Source organism: Mesocricetus auratus, unplaced genomic scaffold (genome assembly GCF_017639785.1).
Source record: "Mesocricetus auratus isolate SY011 unplaced genomic scaffold, BCM_Maur_2.0 Super-Scaffold_100676, whole genome shotgun sequence".
NCBI lineage: Eukaryota > Metazoa > Chordata > Mammalia > Rodentia > Cricetidae > Mesocricetus > Mesocricetus auratus.
The window spans coordinates 29707602-29729978 of record NW_024429266.1 but is presented as its reverse complement, the minus strand read 5'-3'; the positions used below and the strand labels follow the sequence as shown (position 1 = coordinate 29729978).

The window sequence follows — 22377 nt, the reverse complement described above, 5'->3', positions numbered from 1 at the left end:
ACGGTTTGATTCCATTTCCACTCCTAAGACTTGTGTTATCTTATAAGGTAGCCTGGAGCTGCTTGTGAGAAACCGTGAATCAAAGCTCCAGGGACTCCTGGCTAAAAGCAAAGCTTCTAGCCAGGTGTGGTCTTGCCAGTTGTGGCTGCTGCTTTCTGGTGGGGGAGGGAACTGACGAGTATCGCAGGCATTTGGCTAGAATAAAACCGCAGGGCTGTGTTGCACAGCTAAACCCAATCTCACATCCTGTGAGATAGCTTGGACAACACTGAACACATCTTGGCAGCAGGGCTCATCTTTTCAGAGTTTTGTTACAAAAAGCATTTCCTCCTTTACCCAGCTGTGGAGCAAACAAACAAAAGCTGTGACTCATTTTCTCTCACTCCTAATACTTTTCATTCAGGAATAATAACTTCTCTTATGCTAATATTTTAAAACTTGCCCTGGCCCTTTCTAAAGTGGCAGTTGACTTTTCTGGTTGTGAGACTAGCCTTTAACAGCTGACCACCTCTCCAGCCCAGCAGTTTACATTTTTATGCTTCCCATTTTGACTAGCCATTTACTCTGTGACTGGTACATCTATCCTCCTACTGTTGTTCACGCTGCGGTGTGGCGTACAAGCTCAATGAAGTATGCTTGCACATGGAACTCAATCTGTTGATGGAAGTGTTAAAGTGCTAGTTCCAGACAGGGTGGGAAAGGGGCATTGGCAACAGGGACTGAGAGACTCAGGGACTCAGGCCCTGGGAGATTCAGGGCAGCAAATAACCATCAACAAAAAAAGTTCAAGAATTTACAACCTGTATAGCTACTCATATGAACCACTGGCTGACATGAGTCTGGCTCAAGGCAATGTCCCCTTTCTACTCCTGAGGGTCCCTCGGTGCAAACACAGGAATGAATGCCCTCAGTTAGGATTCTCTCAGTGTGGTACTTGTTGTAGCTTCCTGAAAAGAGTGGAACTCTACCATGTCCTCCCTTTGGCAGGAAGTGCAAGTTAGGATGTGCTGATAGGCTAAGGGGTGGGAAAAGACCTCCTAGGAGCCCCGTTGTTTCTGGTGTTCAGTTTTAAGCACTGAAGGGTATCTTTGTTTCGGCAGAAAGGTATGTGATAAAAAAGACCTATGTTACATGTCAAAATAATTTTAGTTATCCTGATGTTGTATGGGAGACTTTTCCTGAGATCACACACACACACACACACACACACACACACACACACACACACACACGTACGTTATTGAGATTTAAAGCCCCTCATTTTTATTCCTGCATCCCTGGAAAGGAAACTGTTATTCATGTGCCAAGGAACACAGCAATTCATTATTATTCTTTCTTTCTCGCAATGTACTCTCCCAATAGGATTAAAAGCAGTCTGGGATGTGGGCAGAAAGCTGAGGGAGGAGAGGGAGGCAGAAAAGGATAGCTTTTTAATGGCTTCTACCACACTCATTCTGCACAGTAGGAACCTTGTGTTTCAGACCCAACTGTTTCCTTCCTCTTAAGCCTTGACTTGGCTCTCTACTGAAGCCATGCACTGAGGTCTCTGGACAGATCTGGGAGAGGCACTAAGTCAACAACTGACCTTTCTAAGAGGCATGATAGAGTGGCCGAAGGAAAGTGTGGTAAGCCTGATTTATAAACAAGCAAACTAACAAATGTCTTAGAGTAATTGTCTTATCAACAGTCTCCAGAATCAACACAGAGCTTCTGTGCATCTTTTCACATAAGAACATCTTGCAGAACTCCACCACAAGGGTCAAGCTCAGGAAACTGACATTCTGAATGTCTTGCACTCAGAGTCTGGTTGAGGATGCAGAGCCGCACATTAGCTGTATGTGTTTAATCTGCAGCTATTCCAGTGTCTTTTCACCACAACCACACTTGAGGAGTGATCATTTGTCTCACTCAGTGCCCCTTGGTTAGAATTTAGTTTCCGTGGTACTAACTTCAAATTGTATAATTGTTTTTTGTTGTTCAGAAAAATCATACAGATGATGTTTCCTTTTCAGTGTCGTGTCAGGAGACATGTGGTGTCCATCTGTCCTAACTACCAGGAACTTTGGCGATTTTGTTAAGATGGTACTTTCTGAGGTTTCTCCACTATAACGATTCTATTTTGTTCCTATTTGAAATTTATATTTTACAGGTCATGTTTTGAGAGAGTGAATGTGTCCTGTTTGTTATTTGACTTTTACCTATTCATTTTAACATTCCAGTTATAACTGTGGTACGTTGAAAACAGTGATTCTTAAATTTCTTCTCTAAATTTATGAATTGGATTATCTTTGGTGACTAGGAGCTTTCCCTTGTACTGTTTAATTTTCAGCTGTTTATTTATATGAGTACTGATGCTTATAGTTGCTGGGTCATAATCCCCAGTGATGGCTACCCTGCTAGTGAAGTCATCCCAGACCTAGTGACTAGGAACCTCCTTCCAGTTTGTCTCCTGTATCCTTTTCATATGTTCTCCTATAAATGTTTGAGCACTTCCTTATTTCCTAGTACTGTGAGATAATCCAGGCCCGTTTTGGACTCCTCAGCTCTACTCCTGGAATGACTCCAGGACTGCTGGCTTCTTTTATTGGAGACTAAGATAAAATAATCTTATCTTTTCCTGTGAGTCATAGTGAGTACACAGTCCTCCCAGTGGAAAACAAAAAGATACTAGTATATGCACAGGGAGGAATACGGACCCTGAACTTTCAGAGTTTTTAGGTAAACATTTTTTACAACCATTCAGTACCAATCTGGGTATGGTGGCAAACACCTGTAATTCAAGCCCCAGGAGGTAGAATCAGGGTGATAATTGCCAGAGTGCCAGTCTACCCTATGAGTAAGACCCAGATGCTCAAACACAAAAACAAAACAAGAAATAATTTTGACATCTTCTAAGACTCAGGAAGTATCGAGGAAGTGTGTGTGCGTAAGCATTAAGGAGTCCAGTGATGGGGAGAAGGGCTGTGAAAGGCCATCTTCTATGCCTAACACATCCAGTACAATTGCGACCTCACAGAAAGTTAGTTGCTTGTACTGGGCTTACACATAATAGAGCCAGTCAGTAAGCAATCAGCCATGGATTGGGAGGGGGTCATGGGACATTATTGGTTTTTGATGGATCTGGGAGAGGGTGAGTCATTGTCTTTAGTGTGTGTCCCCACTATTGAGCTCACCAAGCTCCACTGAACAGTTCCACACCCATGGTCACACCGAGAGCTTTGGTAAAACTCAGTGGGTCACAAGGCAAACCAAAGGACATAAAGGTGGGAAAAGAACTTCTAGGGAGAGAGTAGAGAGTTGACAGGGGTAGAACAGGATAGGAGAGGGCAGGGTGTTTTCATATAATGCCTTTTTGTCTATATGTTCCTAGATTTTTACCCCTCACAAATATAATCTCTTCTAGAAAAACTTGCATGTTCCCATTGCCTTCTGATAGTTTAAATAATTAAAACATACTAGACCTTCCCTTCCTAGTCTTTATGCCTCATGTACATTCCCTATATCTTTGTCTATATTTTATATTGCTTTTAAGTAGATTGCACTTGGGTATCATCCATCATCTATTCATCCATCCATCCATCTTTCTGTTGCATTCTCTCACTCTCTCATGTGAGCCCTCTCTCATTCATGCTCTCTCACTCTTCCACTACTCACTCATGAAGGATTTTGTTTGTTCCACCTCAGAAGAACTGTGTTAACTGACATTTCATTGGTAACTTTCAATCACTCATAGTGGGATTGCTGACATTGTAAAGCTTGTGTAATTGTTCCTCCTAAAGAGGGTTACTGAACATCTATCAGTATGCCATTCTACATAACCCTTTTCATTTAGATTCTTGTCAGCTTTTCCATTTATTCAGTTTTCATTTTAATGATTGCCTTTCTACTTATAAAAGGTCCATTTGACTGTTCATAAAATATGTCTTTAAAATATGCTCTTAAAATTTGTGATGGGCAAATTACATCTTTAAACATTCAAGCCAAGTTCAAAGTTCCTCTAGTATTTATTGCCCTCTTGACTGACTGGTGATGTCTTTTTCAATGTTGGGTTGTGTGTTTAATATTCAGTTGGGTGGTAGTGGAGTTAGATCGCTCAGGTCTGACTTGAGGGTACACTTCATCAGGGAGTATTTATGCTTCTCCAGTTCCTACACCCCTTCTAACATGTGTCTGTTTCACGGCCCTTTCTCAGCTTGGGTTCAGATCAACTATGCATACGGCATAAATAAGAACCTGAATCATGTGATGGGAAAACTATAAAGCATGAATTCTTGAGGACCTTTTTTCCCCATTCAAACTCAGGCTGAGAAAAGTGGATGTTTGTTGATCCACCATTTTCACTGAAGGTGTAGCTCTGTGAAGGCCCTGACTTACAATTTGTCAGGTCTCTCTGTTTGGTGCCTTTTCTGCTCTCACTATACAGCTATAGGACCCCAAAGCTCTTGGGTATAGAGGTAGAAAATGCTCCCAAGTGAGCTATGTCTTCAGTGTTGGTTTAACCCACTTTCCAGATCCTGTGCTGTTTCTTCATTGGGGGAGTTCTCATCTTCCTGAGGGCTCAAAGAGAAATTTGAAAGCACACTTCTCACTGTCTTTAGCATTTCTATCTGTTCTGAAGTCACAAAAGCTATTCTTCAAACAAAACACTTGCCATACAGCACTGTCCACATATCTTTGTGAATGTACTATAGTTTAGAATAATAATGACTTGAATGCTTCTGATACTTATTCTTCAGATATTTATTTTTAAAAATCCCAGTAACACAACACAATGTACATGCACGAATCTATGTCCTGAGTACTACAGTATAGCCCAAACTATACACTAAGGTGTGTTATTGCTATTATGGGCTACTTCAGAATAGTTATTGATATTTACAAAATGCATTGTAAACCATGAATAAGGAGAATGAGAAGTTGAAATGGAAAGTAACTACATTTTTTTGAGACAGGATTTCTCTGTGTAGCTTTGGGTGTCCTGGAACTCACTCTGTAGATCAGGCTGGCCTCAAACTCAAATAGATTCACCTACCTCTGCCTCCCAAGTGCTGGAATTAAAGGTGGCCACCACCCTGTCTGGTTGTAATTAAATTCTAACCAACATTTTCTGGCCAATTGTCTTTGTGGACAAAAAGCATAGTTGTACTTTTTGTATCAATCTATGTTTTATATAAGTGTGGGAGTATATAGTTTTCATATGTCACTAATGTAGTTGTTTTGAGATTTAGATCAACTTTGTCATATAACATATTTATTGTTTGCTAAGAAATTAAGAGTAAAAAATCTAGCATAATTTTTTGAAAGTCATGTAAGTTGAAATGTAGTTCTCTAAGACTTAAGTTTAGTGATCAGTAATACAATCAGGAAAACTGGGATGCTTCTGTCTACAGGGAGAGAAATTCCCCTGAAGTCTGTGATGGTATCAATGACCACATGATATATTTCAGCTAAGGACTCTTTTACACATATCTTTGATTTTGTCTTTCAACATTAGATTAAAAAATGAATACATCTATAAAGAAAAATCTTAGCCTCCCAAAGCATATAATGCTTGCTCTACTCTTTTCAGTCTGGGGATCTTAACTTCATTGTGAGAGATAATAATGATATCCACAGTTTTATCTATTTTTTCAGGAGCACTGAAAAATGAAAACAAATTTCAATTCTAAATCAGCAGTGCTGGAATTTATACATTTTCAGAGATGTACAAAGAGCATGCACACTTGACAGTGATTAGATTCAAAGAGGAAGGTGCTCTCTAAGAACAGAATTAATTTGAGCATCTAGGCAGGGGGAACTACATGTGCCAAGGGACAGAATGGAACAGAATCTGGTGTGTGTATGGTTTGGGAAAGTAGAGGTGGCTGCTGGGTAGCTTGAGAATCAGGGCTGTGGGTAGTAGGGGAAGCTGAGCAGAAATGGATTGAGATGAGGGATTGTTCCAGAAATGAAGACACTAGACCCATCTCAAAGGTCTCCTCCACCACGCTGCCTAAGAAGACATGGAACATTTTTAGGGAAGTCAAATGGCCAGATCCCTACTTTGTCCCCCCTTTTGCCTTCTCTGTACTTTGTTTTCTTGTAATTATTGGAAGGTATTTTAAAGACTATTTGATTGACACTTAGTTTTGACTCATTTAAGTCCTCAAAAGGATCCAAGTCCCTTCTGGTTCAGAGAGGAGACAGATACGTGAGTCCACAGGTCTGATAGAGAAGCAGGTCCACCAGGAACCAGAGGCCCAGAGCATGGCTTGCTTCTGGCAGTGTCTTCCAAAGGACAAAGGCAACACTGTTTTCCTTACTACTGTAACTGAAGTTGATGAATTCTGTGTATGGCCACAAGATCACACACCCTTATTGGTTAGACTATTATGTGAGCTACAACTGAGTGTGTGTGTTCAAGGTGTCCAGCAGCTCCATTTTTGTGCACCTTTAACTGTTTGTTATGTTTTTCAGAATTTGTTTTGTTTCCCTAGAGATCATGTTGCAGTGAATTCAGAGCATCTTCAGTTCAGCAAAATTATATGCAAACAGCCAGAGGACTAGACTAGATGCCAAGTCCCACTCATGACTTGCCTGTCCATTTCTAGCTAGTGTTGCTGTGAGAAGGGGAAAAATGTTCATATTACAAGTATAGCTTTTACTCAGCTTCTGATTGGGTTACATCTCAATCAAATCACCATGAGTTCAAATTACAGGGACAAACCTCATAGAATGTGTCAAACCTACTATACATCACAGTTTCCTCTTGTGTGGCTGAGGAGGCACTGCCTGTTGCCACTGCCCCGCATCATGGGGGTGTATCCTAGTGCATACTTCTAGCCTGAGACAAGTTCCTAATTCAGAATTCCAAGTATGGTGTCTACTGAGTGCATTATTACACTTACACCACAGTCAAGTGGCAAAATGTCACAGTTAGCCGGGAGGCCTCTGTAGCTAACTAAAAGATATCTGGACTTCATTCACTGAAGGGATCTTTCCATCTTGAATGGATTGGCAATTTCAAGACCCAGTCTCTCTAGCGTCATAGGCAAGTTCTTGCTCAAAGAAGAATCTGGATACTTTGTGAAGTTTTACACTCACAGTGAGATTGATCGGTACAGCTTTAGGTTCAACAGTGCATCCCTATTGTTCAATGGACTACGTGGGATCAACTGGTAAAGTCTGGTATCACACACACAGATGTACTCGGAGAAGTAATTTTAGAAGCCAGGGTGATATATGTCAAAGCTGTGCAAAACCACAATCCGCTGGAGTATGTGATGCCTTTTGGCAGACTTCTGTTGGATGTATTAGTTTCCAGGGCCTGTGTAATGATCTGGGAAGCAGGAGGGTTGGAATTTGTCACGTAAGCTCTTCATCCTCAGCTGCCAAGAGGTGGACACATGCTGGTAACAGAGTCGGGCCAAGTTCCATCCACCGTCCCGCTAAGCATGTGGCCACACAGTTCTGATGAGGACATCCTGTTTCAGGAATGCGGTGTGAGGAAAACTTCACCACCCTCAGCTTGTTTGGGTATTTTCTGTTCCTCTCAGTTTGGCCGAGCCTGGTTTTCTTTTTACCCAAGGATAAAACAGAAGGGTGTCTTGAAATGGTGTGATTACATCTCTTCCCCTTTGGCTTTCATTTGAAAAAAACAGATCTTATTTTCCTGAGAGCACACAAAAGCTCCTGAGCTGAGTGGGACCTGACAGCTCAGGTTTCAGTCCAAATAATGCCTGGAGTTGATGGTCTATGCTACAGATGTTGACAGATGTTGACCAGCCTTGGGAAGGTGGTCTGGTGAGGGAGTCCCGGACGACAGACCATGTGGCTGCTTTGTAAATGCTCAATTCTTGTTGCTGAACAATTTTACTTTAAGAGAAACCCTAACATCCATTGCATTAAAATTTTAACAGATATTTGATGAAAGCAATCAAATCCTCTGAAGCCCAGGCCTCAGAAATCTCTAAGCCCCATTTTAAATTTTCTTTGAGACACAAGACATAGTGCTTGTTACCCCTCCAAAGAGTCAGATAAGGGCTAGACTTCCGTAGTGATGATACTTAAAGCATAAAGTGAAATTGGAGTTCCAAAAGCCATTACAGAAATGTAATGCTGGCCTTTTGATGCATTTCTGACAGTGTGTTTTCTTTGTGGATATACTAAAGTCTGTGCTGGGGGGATGGATGACAACATGATCAGAAGCAGTGGAACGTTTTAAGTGTTCTGCAGGGGTTGAGTGATTTTCTGGGAGGGTAATAATTCACAGGATGTCAGTAGATGCAAATGAATTTGGGCTATCATAAGGAAAAAGGAGGTGAACGGCACTTTTGTTTCGGGGAGACTTGGATTTTCAGAAGACTCCATTTTGGATAATTCTAGTCAGCCTATCTACTTTTCTGATGTTTGTTCAGTTGGGAATGGTAGAATGCTAACCCTCATCTCCCAGTACTGGACTGCTTGGTACTGTACACTATGCTCACAGCTGTGGCTCTCCTCATACATGCTGTACATGCCAGTATAAGGGTTCCCTGCTGTTATGAATTGTCACTAGTACAAAGGAGAGCAAAACTCCTTTTTTACAGAACCCTTTTCCTTTCTTTTTGGTCTTTGCTGGAATTCTAAACAATCACCTGGAGGCTTTACTGCATAGCTAGGCTCCCAGCAGAATTGCTTTCCTCTAAAGATAACTACTTCCTTTCTTCTGCTAGTGATAACATGACAGGTAAGCAATCTTCTGAAAGCCCAAATGCTGTACAAACAACCAAGAGGCATACAGTGCTGGTTCCCAAAAGGAAACTGAGCCCTCCAGACTCACTGACACATTTAATCCTTATCACAGAAGTATCCTATGAGAAATAAACACACAAACGAGATAATCTGGAAGAGTGTTAAAGATGTGCGTGGCTTCCTAATGCTGTTACTGTGCTACACAGTCCTGAAGGAAAGACTGCCCCCCTCATCGCCCAGAAGGAGGAAGACTTCTTATACAGCTTTTGTTTATTAACTTTTTTTTTTTAAAAAAAAAGACCAATTAGCCGAAAAGTAAAATGCAGTATGTTGTAAATTCCCTGCGTATTAGGTACATTAAGTGAATATAATGTGGAATAATTATAGGTGTTTTCATGTTGAGAAATCTGTACTAGATAAACATTCACACGCATCACGTGGGCACACATTACACGATGCACATGTGCTGACTGAGTATCATATCTAGTTTAGGACTCTCTCTCTTTCTGGCCTTAGGTCACGTTGTCTACATGCAGGAGTATTTGCATCTTCTGCATTTCTTACCCCAGCATTGCAGCAATCCTTTCCACAATCATTGTCTCATTGGAGCTTGCATAAAGCTTCGCATAACCATTAGTTCAAAATAATACATCCCAAATGCCAAAATACTTCAGATGAACTGACCCAGATAACATACGGATTCCTTAGAGGCTTAGAGAACACTGTAGTAAATTCAACTCAGGGTATGAGTGAGAATTTTTTTAAAATCTCACTTTATAAAATGGATAGTTAATAATAGGTTATTATATTCATATCACCTGAGCATAAAAATCAGACCAGAGTATTTTATAGGTATTTTCCTATTAAAGCAAGTTAAAATGATGACAACCAGACCCCTAACTACATCATACCACAGCAATGAACAAAATAAAGATGGCTCACTTTTTGTTAGGCAAAGTAGGAAGGGTCAATGAATAAAAATTCTCTATGCCTTAAAAGGTCTAATAGTAGCAGAATCAGTCACTTATCGAGGAAATTTCAGTGTCAGAGGCTGAACTAAGAACATTATTGATTACTTTCTCAATTAAGCTTTTCAAGGATATCCCTGTTATCCCAGTTTGAATGAGATGGCATTTAGAATTCAAAGGAGGTAGTAATTTGTTTATTTGGTCTTTGATACAGGATTTAAAGCTCTCACCATTAGAAAACAAAGGGACAATAGGGGAGGTAGAAGCAGATGAGTTAGTTGGTAAGATGTCCACCACCTACCGGCATGAGAGGTGGTATCTAGCTTTCCCAAAAAGTGTTGTGTGCATGCAGACAACTCAGGTAATACATTTACATTATTCATTCATTTACAGTGCTGCTGAATATATAGTGGGTATGGTGGTCCTGGCTGCATTCTCTAGGATTTGTACTTATCACTTACTTGCTTTATATTATTATTTTTTTATAAATAATTTGTTTATAAGACTAGGCAAATTATCTCCTCCAGCATTGGTCTCTTCCACCCGGAAACTGAAAAAAAGAACTCCAATGAGAAGGGGGTTTTAAGTGTCAGCACTATGCCTGGCCTCTATTGAGAAATTAACAAAATGTTAGTTGCCTTGTGATGTGGGAAGTCCTATGTATATGTCAATAAAGCACTGTTGGGCCAATAGGGAACCATGATAGGTGGGACTAGGAGTCTAGGAGAACTCTGGGAAGGATTTTGGTGGATTCTTCATAAGGTAAGCAGACTGTGGTTGACTTTCCTTCCAGTTTTTCAAATCTGGCTACTTTTCAGACCTACATTCACTTCTGTGTACCAACGACTCTGTGTCTGGATATGTGATACAAATTTTGTGTGGATGTGTGTGCCTCAGTGCACGTGGTGGAGATTATAGGGCAACATTGTGGGGTCAGTTTCTTCTACTTTTATGTGTGTTCCTGGGAGCAAACTCAGGACTCCAGGATTTCACACCAAACACTTTCACCTGCTGAGCCACTTACCACCCCCAGTTTACTGTTTCTTTATTCAGTTGTGTTTAACTCAGTTCACTGGCTCTCTTGATGGGATTTTTCACCTCTATGACTGAACTTCGTTTCTAGAAGTTAGTTTTCCAAATCTACTTTATCTTCATTGCTTTTGCTGTTAAGCTTCTTTATTTCCACGTATTAAATATTTCAATTTTATTTCTGTGACTTATATCCCACTACATCTTTAGACAGCTCATCCCATAGTCTATCGTTTCTCATATTCTCAGTTGTGGCTCCGTTCTCTTTTTTTCTCCTCCTTACTTTGTTCCTTTTGATATATTTTCTCTAGAAAACCATGTGAGGAAAGGCCTGGGTGGGCCTTGAGGGTTTATATTGCTTTTATTGGTCCTCTTAGAGGTACTACAAGCCCAGGAGGATTGAAGTTTTCACTGTATCTCTTATAGTTCAGTCTGACATTCAAATTGTTCCATAGCTGGGACTGACCTTGAACTCCCAAACCCCTACTTCTACCTCATAAGTGCTGAGATTACAGGCATGTGCCACCCTGCCCAGTTCACACATGAGGTTCTTAACTCACACACAACATGAATCTGACCTTAAACTCAAATGTCAGCTTAAAGGCAGATACTTTTATTCCCCTTCCAGCTAATGCCACAGTTAATACAAGATAATTCTCTTGCTGGGTCCTTGAAGATGCTGGACCACATTCTCAGATTAAGGTGCAGCTTTTTTTTTCCAAGGGGCAGCCCTGACAATGTCAGTAGCACTGGAAGAATCCTGGAATTTATATCTGTTTCTTGGGATTCTTTTTAGCTACTATGATGAAGGCTACTTCATTCAGAAATTTTAATTATAATCATATATGACATCGTATGAGGGCATCTGATCTGCCATTCTGTTTGAAAGAAGAGGCCTAATTGTCACCATTTAAAACGTACACTTCATACTTTCAGCTGTAATGTTCAGTCCTATATCCCGATTGTCCACTCTTGACAAAACGTAAAGAACAGTGTAGCTTTTATTTGCTTCATTGCCTGGATAGTTCTTAGAATAAAAATCCCTTTGACAAGAGCATATGAGATCCAGTAAGACTTTCTCTAGCTTCTTACCCTTCAGATTCCTGCACACATATTCACAAATGTCACACAACTACAATCACGCCCCTCAGTTCCCCCTCACCCCCATACACTCATTTAGCTAAAGTATCACTTAGACTAGTGCTGTGCTTGGTGTCCATTCCCTTTTCATAAGCCCTTCTCCTGAATTTCATATACACTCTTCAAAATCATCTTAAAATTATTTACAGAGCACTTTCTAGATCTCAGATTTGTTTGTACAGATAATAATTAGACATGTCTTACTGCCTATTTCTAAGATACATTTCCTCAATTATTATACAAGGTGTTTTTATTTGCTTTTTATAGTACAATGGGAGATAATTTCATGCATTATTTCCAGAATAAAACGCAGTACTGGGTAAAACAGAAGGTGCTAACTAAATGTTTGTGCAATTACGTAAATCAAATAGCACAACTGTACTTAAAAGCTTAGCAGTTTTGGGAGTAAAGAATGTGACTCAGTAACTAAGTTGTGCACAGCATGATGACCTAAATTCCACCTCCAGCACCCATGTAAAAATTGGTGGGCATACTGGTGTGTGCCTGTAATCCTAGCAATGGGGAGTAGAGACAGGAGGATTCCCAGAGCTCACTAGCCAGGTTGTCTAGCAGAATTTAGGAAGATCTGGTTCAGTGAGAGGCCCTGTCTGATAAGGTAGAGAGAGAATGAGGAAGCCATTTAACACTGATTTCTGGTCTACACATATAAACACACACACACACACACACACACATACACGATATGGTATAAATCCCTCATGGTGATTTTCCTCAATATTTACGTTTTTCAGCCATTAGTATTTTGAAGCAATTCTAGTCTATTCAGCTTGAGCTGAGTCTTGTCATAAAAACACTAAGAAAAGGAAACAAATTGCATAGATTCCATTTGGCAAACCCAGGGCTTACAGATCTGACTGTGGTTCAGCCTCTGGCGCCATCAGTTGGGCTCAGAATCAAAAGCCGTGGAAGCTGGTAATTAGCGAGGATTCTAGACCACTCAGTTGGCAACAGCAGGCTTCTTATAGCCACTGGGAAAGCGGCTTCAGAATTGCTGTCTATAACAACAGTGCTACCTCAAAATGGATGATGGCAATTATAGGGCCTTTTTCATGGAGGGAAGACGAATAAGTATGCATATTGAAATATTTGTCAAGCTGTTAGTATCCTAATTACTAAACCCAGTTACTACCAAGGACCATCTTTGTAGCCTTCTTCAGTAAGATGAGAATGGAGAGCAACTTCTCTTCCGCTTTTAGTGGTAAAAAGGACCTTAACCTAACTAAGCATTGCAGCCACCAACGATTCTTGGCAAAAAGGGATACAATTTCCCTTCCATTAATTCTAAAAGAAATTAAACCAAGGAGATGCATTTTGCCAGGGCAATGAAAATGTAATTTTGGAAGTCATATTCAATGGATGGAGTTCTTTGAATCTTGCTTGGCCAGGCTGTTCATTTCTTAAACTTGAGTATTTAATGGAAAGAAATTGACTACACCGAAGCTGCTCCATTTGGCTTCAGGCATGATCACTGACAGATGAAAGTGAAGCTTGAAGAGAAGGGAAGATGAGATAGATGATTGTGTTCCAAATTGACCAGCTGCAGGAAAGTTTATATTTACCCCCCCCCACACACACACTACACACACACACACACACACACACACACACACACACACACACACACACACACAGTGAGTGACTCACAGGGAAAGAATTCTTAAGATTTCTTCAGGGAAACTCAGTAAACAATGTACAATAAAATGGAGATGGTGTTGTATGTGTCTCTCGGCTGCTCTGGATCACATAATAAACTGTGTGTGTGTGTGTGTGTGTGTGTGTGTGTGTGCACGCGTGCATGTGTGTTCTGAACACAATTATTCTCCATGGGAACTCCCCAAACAGCAAGAACTACTGTGACTTCCTTATGATTTTTGCGAAATATTTTGTGTCTGGAACTTGCATATGAAAGAAAAATCTTGGAAGGAATATGGAAAGAAGCCTGCTTCCTGTTAGAGCATTGAGGAGTTTCTCAGTCAGTTGCCTCTATGATTCGTACTACACTCTATTTCTCTGAAAGTCAGAGGCACATATTAAAAGCTATGCTGGCTGGAGTTAATTCTTCCTGCCCTGTCCTTGGGAGAACCAACAGCTTTCGTCATGTCCCACATGACACACAAGAGGAGAGAATGAAAAGCCTCCGCCTGCATCGGTTTAGGGGAATACGGTGTAAATCATGTACTTTAAAGGCAATCTGGAGCCCTGTGCTTTTTAAATGTGGGGCTAGACTGGCATAATCTATAATGGTTTCAGTTCTGCTCTTGCTAATTAACAAAAGCTTTTGGAATGCTGTTGTTTTGGTCTCTAAGAACATCATGCAATGAAAAAAAGGAAAAGCTGAGTATAATAAAGAATTGCTCTGACTGATTAAAGAAAGGCTTGTTTGGGGGAAAAGGCAGACTTCCATATTTCCCAGCCCCTGCCTGGAGAGCTTTGTTCAGGCACTGGGGTCTAACCAGCATGCTTTTAGATTACTTTATGGTAATTAAAATTCCGGTTAGTCCCAGAGGTGAAAGTCTGCATGTGTGTGCGGCTTCAAAGGCTGTCCAGGTTACTGGCTACACTCCCTTGCTGTGGGCAGGATTGATCTGTGATAAAACAAACTGTTTTAAACTGAGTTTATCACTTTATTACTACAGAGGGCTGGAGAGTTTTTCTTCTCTCAATGGATAAATGTATTTATAGGCTTCTTTAAGAATTATCCACTTTTAAATATCCTCTCCTCCCCCTAAAATTAAGATAGAAATACAAAGAGAGAGAGAGAGAGAAGAGCTTTAATAGGAAAGAAACGGATTGGCTCCTACCCGAAACTCTGCTTTCTAGATTGCTAATCAGTGATAGATAAAACAAGATGCACTCCCACTTCCGTATCATGCCTATGTTCAATTTATGTGTGTTCGAGCGTGTGTGCAGTACATATATGGAGGTCAGAGGGCTACTTTCAGGAGTTGGTTCTCTCCTTTCACTCTGCGGGTGCTGGAATCAAACTCAGGTCCCCAGCCTGGGGAGCAAGTGCCTTTACCCTCTGAGCCAACTTCTGGCCCCACATTTACATTTTAAATTATAGAAATGTTTCAGTGTACTGGTTTAGTGTGAGGAAACCATCTCAGAATCAATGAAAAATGGGCACTATAATTTATTTCCCACTTTGTATCATTTGACTGTAGATTCACAGAGGGCTCCTGCTGACTTTCGGATGAGTAGTCTCCAAAAGTTCATGTGCAAAGGCCTGATCTCTGGGGCCAGAGGTTCTGTGGACCTTTAATGGCTGGGGTCCAGGGGAGGACCTTAAGACTTGGGGATAGAACCCTTGATGGGCATACCTTTCTCCACTTCTCAGGCACTCCCTCCATTATCCACCCCTCCATCCCTCCTTTCTCCTATTTTATGAATATTCTCTCTGACATGTGTTCCCAACATAATTTTCTTTTTTTAAAGATTTATTTAATTATTATGTACAGTGTTCTGGCTGTATGTATTCCTGCAGGCCAGAAGAGGGTATCAGATCTCATTACAGATGATTGTGAGCCACCATGTGGTTGCTGAGAATTGAACTCAGGACCTCTGGAAGAGCAGCCAGTGCTCTTAACTGCTGAGTCATCTCTCCAGCCTCCCTACCATTATTTTCTGCTGAGCTAAGCAGTAGTAAAACCAGTAGGCTTAAATCTTGGATTTGAACCTATAAACTGTGAGCTAAGTTACTAGTAACCTTTTTCTGTTTATAAATTAATTACCCCAGGAATTTCAATATAGTGATACAAAGGTACAGTACTCCATGTTTACCAGTGGCTATTATTAGCACAAACATCCCAGGAGATCTGGGGCAGGGGACCAATCAGGGAGACAGGAACAAACAACAATGGTGACAAAGTGGTTCTTCCCATCTGAGAAGAAACTGTTGACTCACAGCAACAATACAATCCTTGAAGGGTATATTCCAAGACTTCTGTGGAAATCTGAAGCCACAGGTAGTACCAAATCCCATCCATGGAGTGATATAACCATGTCCACACCTGTGACCATGCTATCACTACACATTTATGTGCTCTGTTCCTAATACACATTACTTTATAATTTAGATACAGTAAGAGTCTAATACCAATGATCAAAAGGAATTATAACAATATACTATAATAAAAGCATTTTCTGATTTTTTTCCCTGTAAATTTTTGGACCAGAGTTGCCATAGGTAACTGAGGCTGCCGGAAGTGAACCTGGAGAGGGGGTGGGGAAGCACTACATAGATGTGTGACCCCACATCTGCTCCTATCATAGACTCAGTTCTCAGGAGGCATCTAGCTAGTGGATGCAGAAGGGCAGCATTGTTTTCATTTGTGCCATCTGTTCTTCAGACCCTCTTTGTCCAGGCTGTCACCACCTCTCTTTTAGATGAAAACAAAGTATCCTGCCTCCCATTAAGTTCCTTCTTTGTGCAGTTGCTAAATGAACAAGATTGCTCTGACCTCTCCTGGTTTTCTGGTGACACCAAATGAACTACACTAACTTTGCTGATGTGGTAATACGTGCCAATGGGTCAGGTTTCATCCACAAGTATACCTGCCCCATCCTATCAAGCACCAGGCATTCCTCCTTCATGAGCTGTGGAAACCCAAGGACATCTTTTCACACCTTCTCTTCTAAGTTTGTTGATAGCCCCTAAAGAACAAAAATGGTCAACTTAGTGATCACTGTATTCTCTCATACAGTAGGCTCTCAATAAAAGCTTGTCTAACTGAGCTGGTGGGGTTACATGAGCAACAAATGATATCAAACAAGGCAATGTTATCTATGAAATGACACATAGATAGCATTAGTTTATAGACTTCAATAGTCTCCTATAAGAGATTGGGAGGTCACCTGGGAATACCTGGGAAGCATTTTGGATCCTCCAGTTGGGGAAGGTTAGGAATCTGTTGACCTATAATATGGCTGAGCACCAAGTGCTGAATGGCTGAGTGCTTCAGTCTCTAATCACAGTGTGGCAAGATCTAAATCAAAAGGCACCATTCTGATGGACTAATTAGTCCTTTAGGCCTTTATCCCATTGGCTCCTAGGCAGGTGACTGACTCTTGGATGCTGGTGTCAGCAGACATGAGTTTTCTAAAACAATTTAAGCTGACATAAACGTCCTAACATCTGGTAGAGAGAAATATGAAGATATAGACAAGGACATTTGGATAAAAAAATTAAAGAACAGCATTCTTACCGAGTCCTCTTCCCCAGAGGGCAAGTAATGCAAATGTATGGTTCTCTCAGAAATCAAACTGGAGGCTTACTTAGACATGGACTCTGACATAATTCCAAAGACGAGAGAGGAACATTTTCAAAGGGAATGACTTAGTATACCAAACACCACCAAATATTTTACAGAGCTTCCCCTAGACTCCCTCCTCAAAGGCGTCAAATTTTTTTTCTGTTTAGTAAAACCAAAGACAATAAACAGCAATGGCCACACTTGGCATGATAGCAACTATAGAAATTACCAGTGAGAGAAAGTGTTAAGACTTAAACAGGTTAACACTATGCCACAGAATAATTGTAAAATTCATACGTGTGTTGGAAGAAAGAAAACCGGGACTATTTATCTGCATAGATTAGCTTTCTGCTTACTTATGTGTCTCAGGAGCAGACGCAGTTTGCTCTACATTTAAAACCATAATGAAGTACTGGTTATACACTTAGGCTCATCTGAAAACCCCACACAAGTTTTCATGGTTCTTTAGCACAAAAGTACAAAGAGTTATGGTAATGATGTATCTGAAAAAAAAAAAAACCAAACGTACAGAAAGGGTGAGTTGACATGAGCTTGCGGATCAGACCCAGTGACCCAAGGACACTCTGATCCTGTGCCATGAGAAAATGTACTAGACCTCTCTAGACCATCCTTTCATCCTGGGGACTGCCAACTGTCATTTTTAATGAGGAAACTGAATGACTCTCCACTGTCTGTGTCCTGGCTGTGAGCACAACCCATTCTTAGGCTTCTGAACTACTAGCATGAAGACCTGCTGTGGCTCATGGCTGGCAGGGACTTGGGAGCTACACAATTCAAACAACAAATTTCCAGTCAGTTGCATGTGGCACAGTTCTTATCATCATATCATTTACTGGGAACAGGAAAACAAAACAAAACAACAAAAAAGGTTTAGATCCAAATGGTCTTGAAACCTTCCTCTATGGGGCAGAAAGCAACTTTAACAGTATCCTACCTTCTGGCTGCTGCTAGTATTTAAAATAGCATTGTCATAGTTTGCTTTTTGCTGCTGTGGTAAACATCACAACCAAAAGCAACTTGTAGAAAAACTGGTTTATTTAGCTTACATGTCCATACCACAGTCCATCTTTGAGGGAAGTCAGGACAGGGACTCAGTATGAAGAGAGGCAGGGACCATGGGAGAAAGTTGCTTGCTGACTTGTTCTCCATGGATTGCTCAGCTTGCTTTCCTGTACAAACCAGAACTAGCTGGCTGGTGTGGCACTCCCCATTGTGGGCTGGGCATTCCCACATTAATCATTAATTTATAAAAGTGCCCACAGATAGGCCCTCAGGCTAGTCTGTTGAGCATTCTTCTTTCCAGGTAACTCTAGCCAGCTCAAGTAGTAAGAAACCTATAATACACTCGTTTGGAGTGCATTTATGATGTGTGTATGTGGGTGTGTGTGTTCATATGTGAGTCTAGACACACATGTGCCATGATGTATCTATGTAAGTCAGAAGATAACTTTGGGTGTTGGTCCTCAACTTTCACATGTCACTTGGTTTTACGTGTGATCCACACGCCAATATCCTCATTTCTATGCCCCCTCACTCCTGGCAGTGTTATACTGCACACACACACACACACACACACACACACACACACACACACACACACACACGTATGCTGTTGTGAGTTATCCTGTGCTTACAGGAGCCAGCAGGGTCTCTGAGCTCTGTCTACTGGAGTAAAAATAGCAGTTGTGTTTCAACAAGAAACTATGTGTCCACACACTGCCAAATATACCTATTAGACAATCACTATCTTATAGTAAGATTGGGGAATTGATTTCAGTTAAAGATAAAACAGCCTTTTGAAATTAGATAGTGAGCTTAATGAAGGTTTCTTTCCACAGAATTATGTTGCTATCCCTGTTTTAGAAAACAATACCAACACACACACACACACACACACACACACACACACACACACACACAGACTTTCTTATTTCCACATTATAAAATGTATGGACCGAACCAAGAATAAAGTGCAGTCAGATTTAAGTTTTATGTGCTGAAAACAAAAAAACTAGTAACTTACATTGTATTATGCCCAGCCAGGGAAAATGATATATTGCTAATATTCTGTAAATGTAAAACTTTTCATATACATCAGACAACAGGCTGGAATAATTTCAATGAGTCAATGTTGGCTAGGCAAATGTTGGCTTTTTGTCCTCCCTCAGCATCCCTACTTCTATTTTCTGACTCCGGCCCTCTCTCCTTCATGTTACCACCCAAAGCCATCATCCCTGGGCTATTCCAAGATTCATAATTCCCAACTTGTTTTCCCATTATGTATATTATTTCATTGAATTGTCCTACAAATGTTCCTATTATAAGTTGACAGGACTAGAGGGTGTAGGGATTGTCTTCATAGAATATGAAGAAAAGTTAAGCAGACATACAACAGACAAGCCAACCCATAAATATTAGCAGCTGGTAGAATAACACACAAATTACCAGCATAGAAAATCCTGTTTTGATCTAAATCTAATACCCACTATTCCCCAACTGGTCCTAAAAATTTAAACACTACCTTTGGCTGTGTGGGAGGCCTTCCTACTTGTTAGGCAGTTATAATACATGGTCTTACTTCATGGCCTGTCCTTGAACCATGGCTACCATTTCACACATCCCTGCTGACCACTTGTAGCCCATAAATCTACACTGGTATGAATTTTATACTCGTTTCACTTCTATAACCCATCATAATCATAATCCACTTGGCACTTTGCATGGATTACCAATGTAAGAGTATTAATAGCCTTTATAAGGCTTGGCTGATAGAACAGACTCCAGGAATTCTATTATATTTGAAAGAAATTAAAACATAAAGGCTTTACTTCTGTGCTTGAAAAGTTGGCCTCTGGTTGGGTTGGGCAAATCTACGTGGATGGCTTTATCTTTGGGCCCAATCACAATTGTCCAGGCTACATTAAAAGATTTAAATAAATGATTGGCAAATAGTACATTCTACAAGTTGGTAAAAAAAAAAGTTGTCTGTCTGGTGACCCATGAGTCAAGTGGTTGAGCCACCTGGAAAGTGAATGATGATAATGCTAGGTTGGAAAATTAGAAAATTATTTCTTGATGAAGACTCAGATGTCAGTTTCTGCTTATTGAGTCTATTTTTAGAACACATTCTAATACTCAAATACAGACAATTTTTATTTTTCCCTCTTTTCATGGAATACCAATTTTAAAGCAGGCTTTTAGTTGAAGCACATAAATGTTACCCAAATTTACAAAAAATTGCTTCCCCCCCTCATTTAATAGAAGACATATGTTCATAAAAAGTGTTGGTAAAGGAAGTTCCTTACAACATTCATAGACCGTGACCCTTAAATTCTCGCTCAAGTATGTAAGTCCTAGTAGGAAATTCTGTATGGTTACTGTCATACTTTCCAAGACAAACTAACCAAACAAAGGGTGGGATGTGGGGTGGGGTGTGGGGTTTGGGGTGGGGAGGTGGCTCATTACTAAAAGCCTTGCTTTGCAATCGAGAAAACTTGAGTTCTGATCCCAAGCACCCATGTAAATCCATTATAGCTTTGGTATCCCAGTAACCAGGGGAGGAGGCATGGAAATGGGTGGAACCCAGGAGCCTGCTGGCCAGCCAGTCTAGCCTACTTGCGAGCTTCAGGTTCAGTGGAAGGCCCTGCCTCAAAAGTAAGGTGGGCAGAGATTGAGGAGGACACCTAACATTGACCTCTGGCCTTTACAGGTGTGCACACCTATGAACATGAACACACCACATACATTACACACACACACACACACATACACTACACACACACACACACACACACACACACACACACACACAAAGTGTACTCTCACATGAAAAGGCTCCACCTAAGGCATGCAGGCAGTAAGGGCTGCAGACAGAGTTGGGAGTCTGAATGAGTTACAGTTCGTTCACCAGTCCTATAAGAACTCATCCAGAAATTCACCATGAATGGCTTCCTGGTAATCCTCAGGATGAGGAAGGGGAAGCTTTAAACCCTGGAATATGAGCATGTGAAACAATGACACTATTGAGTTCCAGAGTCAAGGAAGCTATGTAATCTTTCAGATTCACAAAGGTGTCTTTCACTGCTGTTCAGTGAGGAGAACAACATATCTGCACAGGCATGATTGAGGGCTGAAGCCTGCATAATCATTGCAAAATATTTGTAACCAGCAGGATTCCGTGCTAATGTTAAATTTGCAGTCTCAGATACACTTCTACTTTTATCTCAATGTCTATTTCATTTTGACTTCCTCATGATAGTCTATTTTCTTAAGAACTTTAACTCTTATGTTACATTATTTTCCTTCCTGGATATTCAGTTTTTAAAAATATTTGTTTCTCCTCACCAGCCCCCATTTAAATAACATCCTTTACATTTGTTTGTGCATTTAAAAAATTCTTTTCTTAAGAAGTGCACAAGACAGTAACGACAGGGAAATGAGGAAGTGACACAGGAGCAAACATTGAAAGCGCAGAGAGTGTTAACCTAAGGGACTAGCTCCCCAATGTTTACATGCAAACACATTCAACCCATCTAAAGAGTCAAAAGAAAAAGTGGGATTGTGTTCTTCAGGATGAGCACATGTTTTGTTCTCTTACTTCTTGTGAAAATCTCCATTTTCACATATACATACATTTGAATTTACTTCCCAGAATTTGGTGTAACTGATTACCTTTGAGGGCCACTGGTTTTGGTTTAAATGCTGGTATTTTGAAGAATGCTTCAAAAGATTTTCAAACAAGTTCCTTGAGACAAATATTGAAAAATTCATAAAAATAAATGTTTAAGAGCAGAATTATCTAGGTTCCAAGGTCCAGCTCCGATGTCTTGTATTTAACTTGTATCACCAGACTGGCTTCAGAGCAGTGTATCCAGTCAGTCACCTAAAGGACACTAGGATATCTGCTTCCTTACTAAAGACTGTCAAGACCTTGTCTTCAATAGGGTTATCGTTGCTGTAATGAAACACCATGACCAAAAGCAAGTTGGAGAAGAAAGGATTTATTTAGCTGAACTTCCACATTGTAGTTTTCCTTTGAAGGAAATCTGAGCAGGGGACTCAAAACAGGGCAGGAACCTGGAGGCAGGAGCTGAGCTAATGCAGAGGCCAGGGAGGCTGCTTACTAGCTTGCTTCACATGACTTGCTCAGCCTGGTTTCTTACAGAACCTGGGCCACCAGCCCAGGGATGGCATAACCCACAGTGGGCTGGGTCTCCCTACATCAATCACTAATT

The 22377-nt window shown here is 40.7% G+C and overlaps 1 protein-coding gene across 11 annotated transcripts in view; it reads right to left on the bottom strand.

Moving 5' to 3' along the window:
* Dnm3 (dynamin 3) overlaps positions 1 to 22377 on the bottom strand; it is a 453602-nt gene that overhangs the window by 51802 nt on the left and 379423 nt on the right. Inside the window, exon 18 of one of the 11 annotated variants that reach the window (XM_040738257.1) lies at positions 15642 to 16523. The exons of the other annotated variants lie outside the window; for them this stretch is intronic. Coding sequence (XP_040594191.1) covers positions 16491 to 16523 — 33 coding nt within the window. The 3' untranslated portion in view covers positions 15642 to 16490. Of the gene's footprint in view, positions 1 to 15641; positions 16524 to 22377 lie in introns of those variants that run through there. 11 annotated transcript variants of the gene reach the window in all.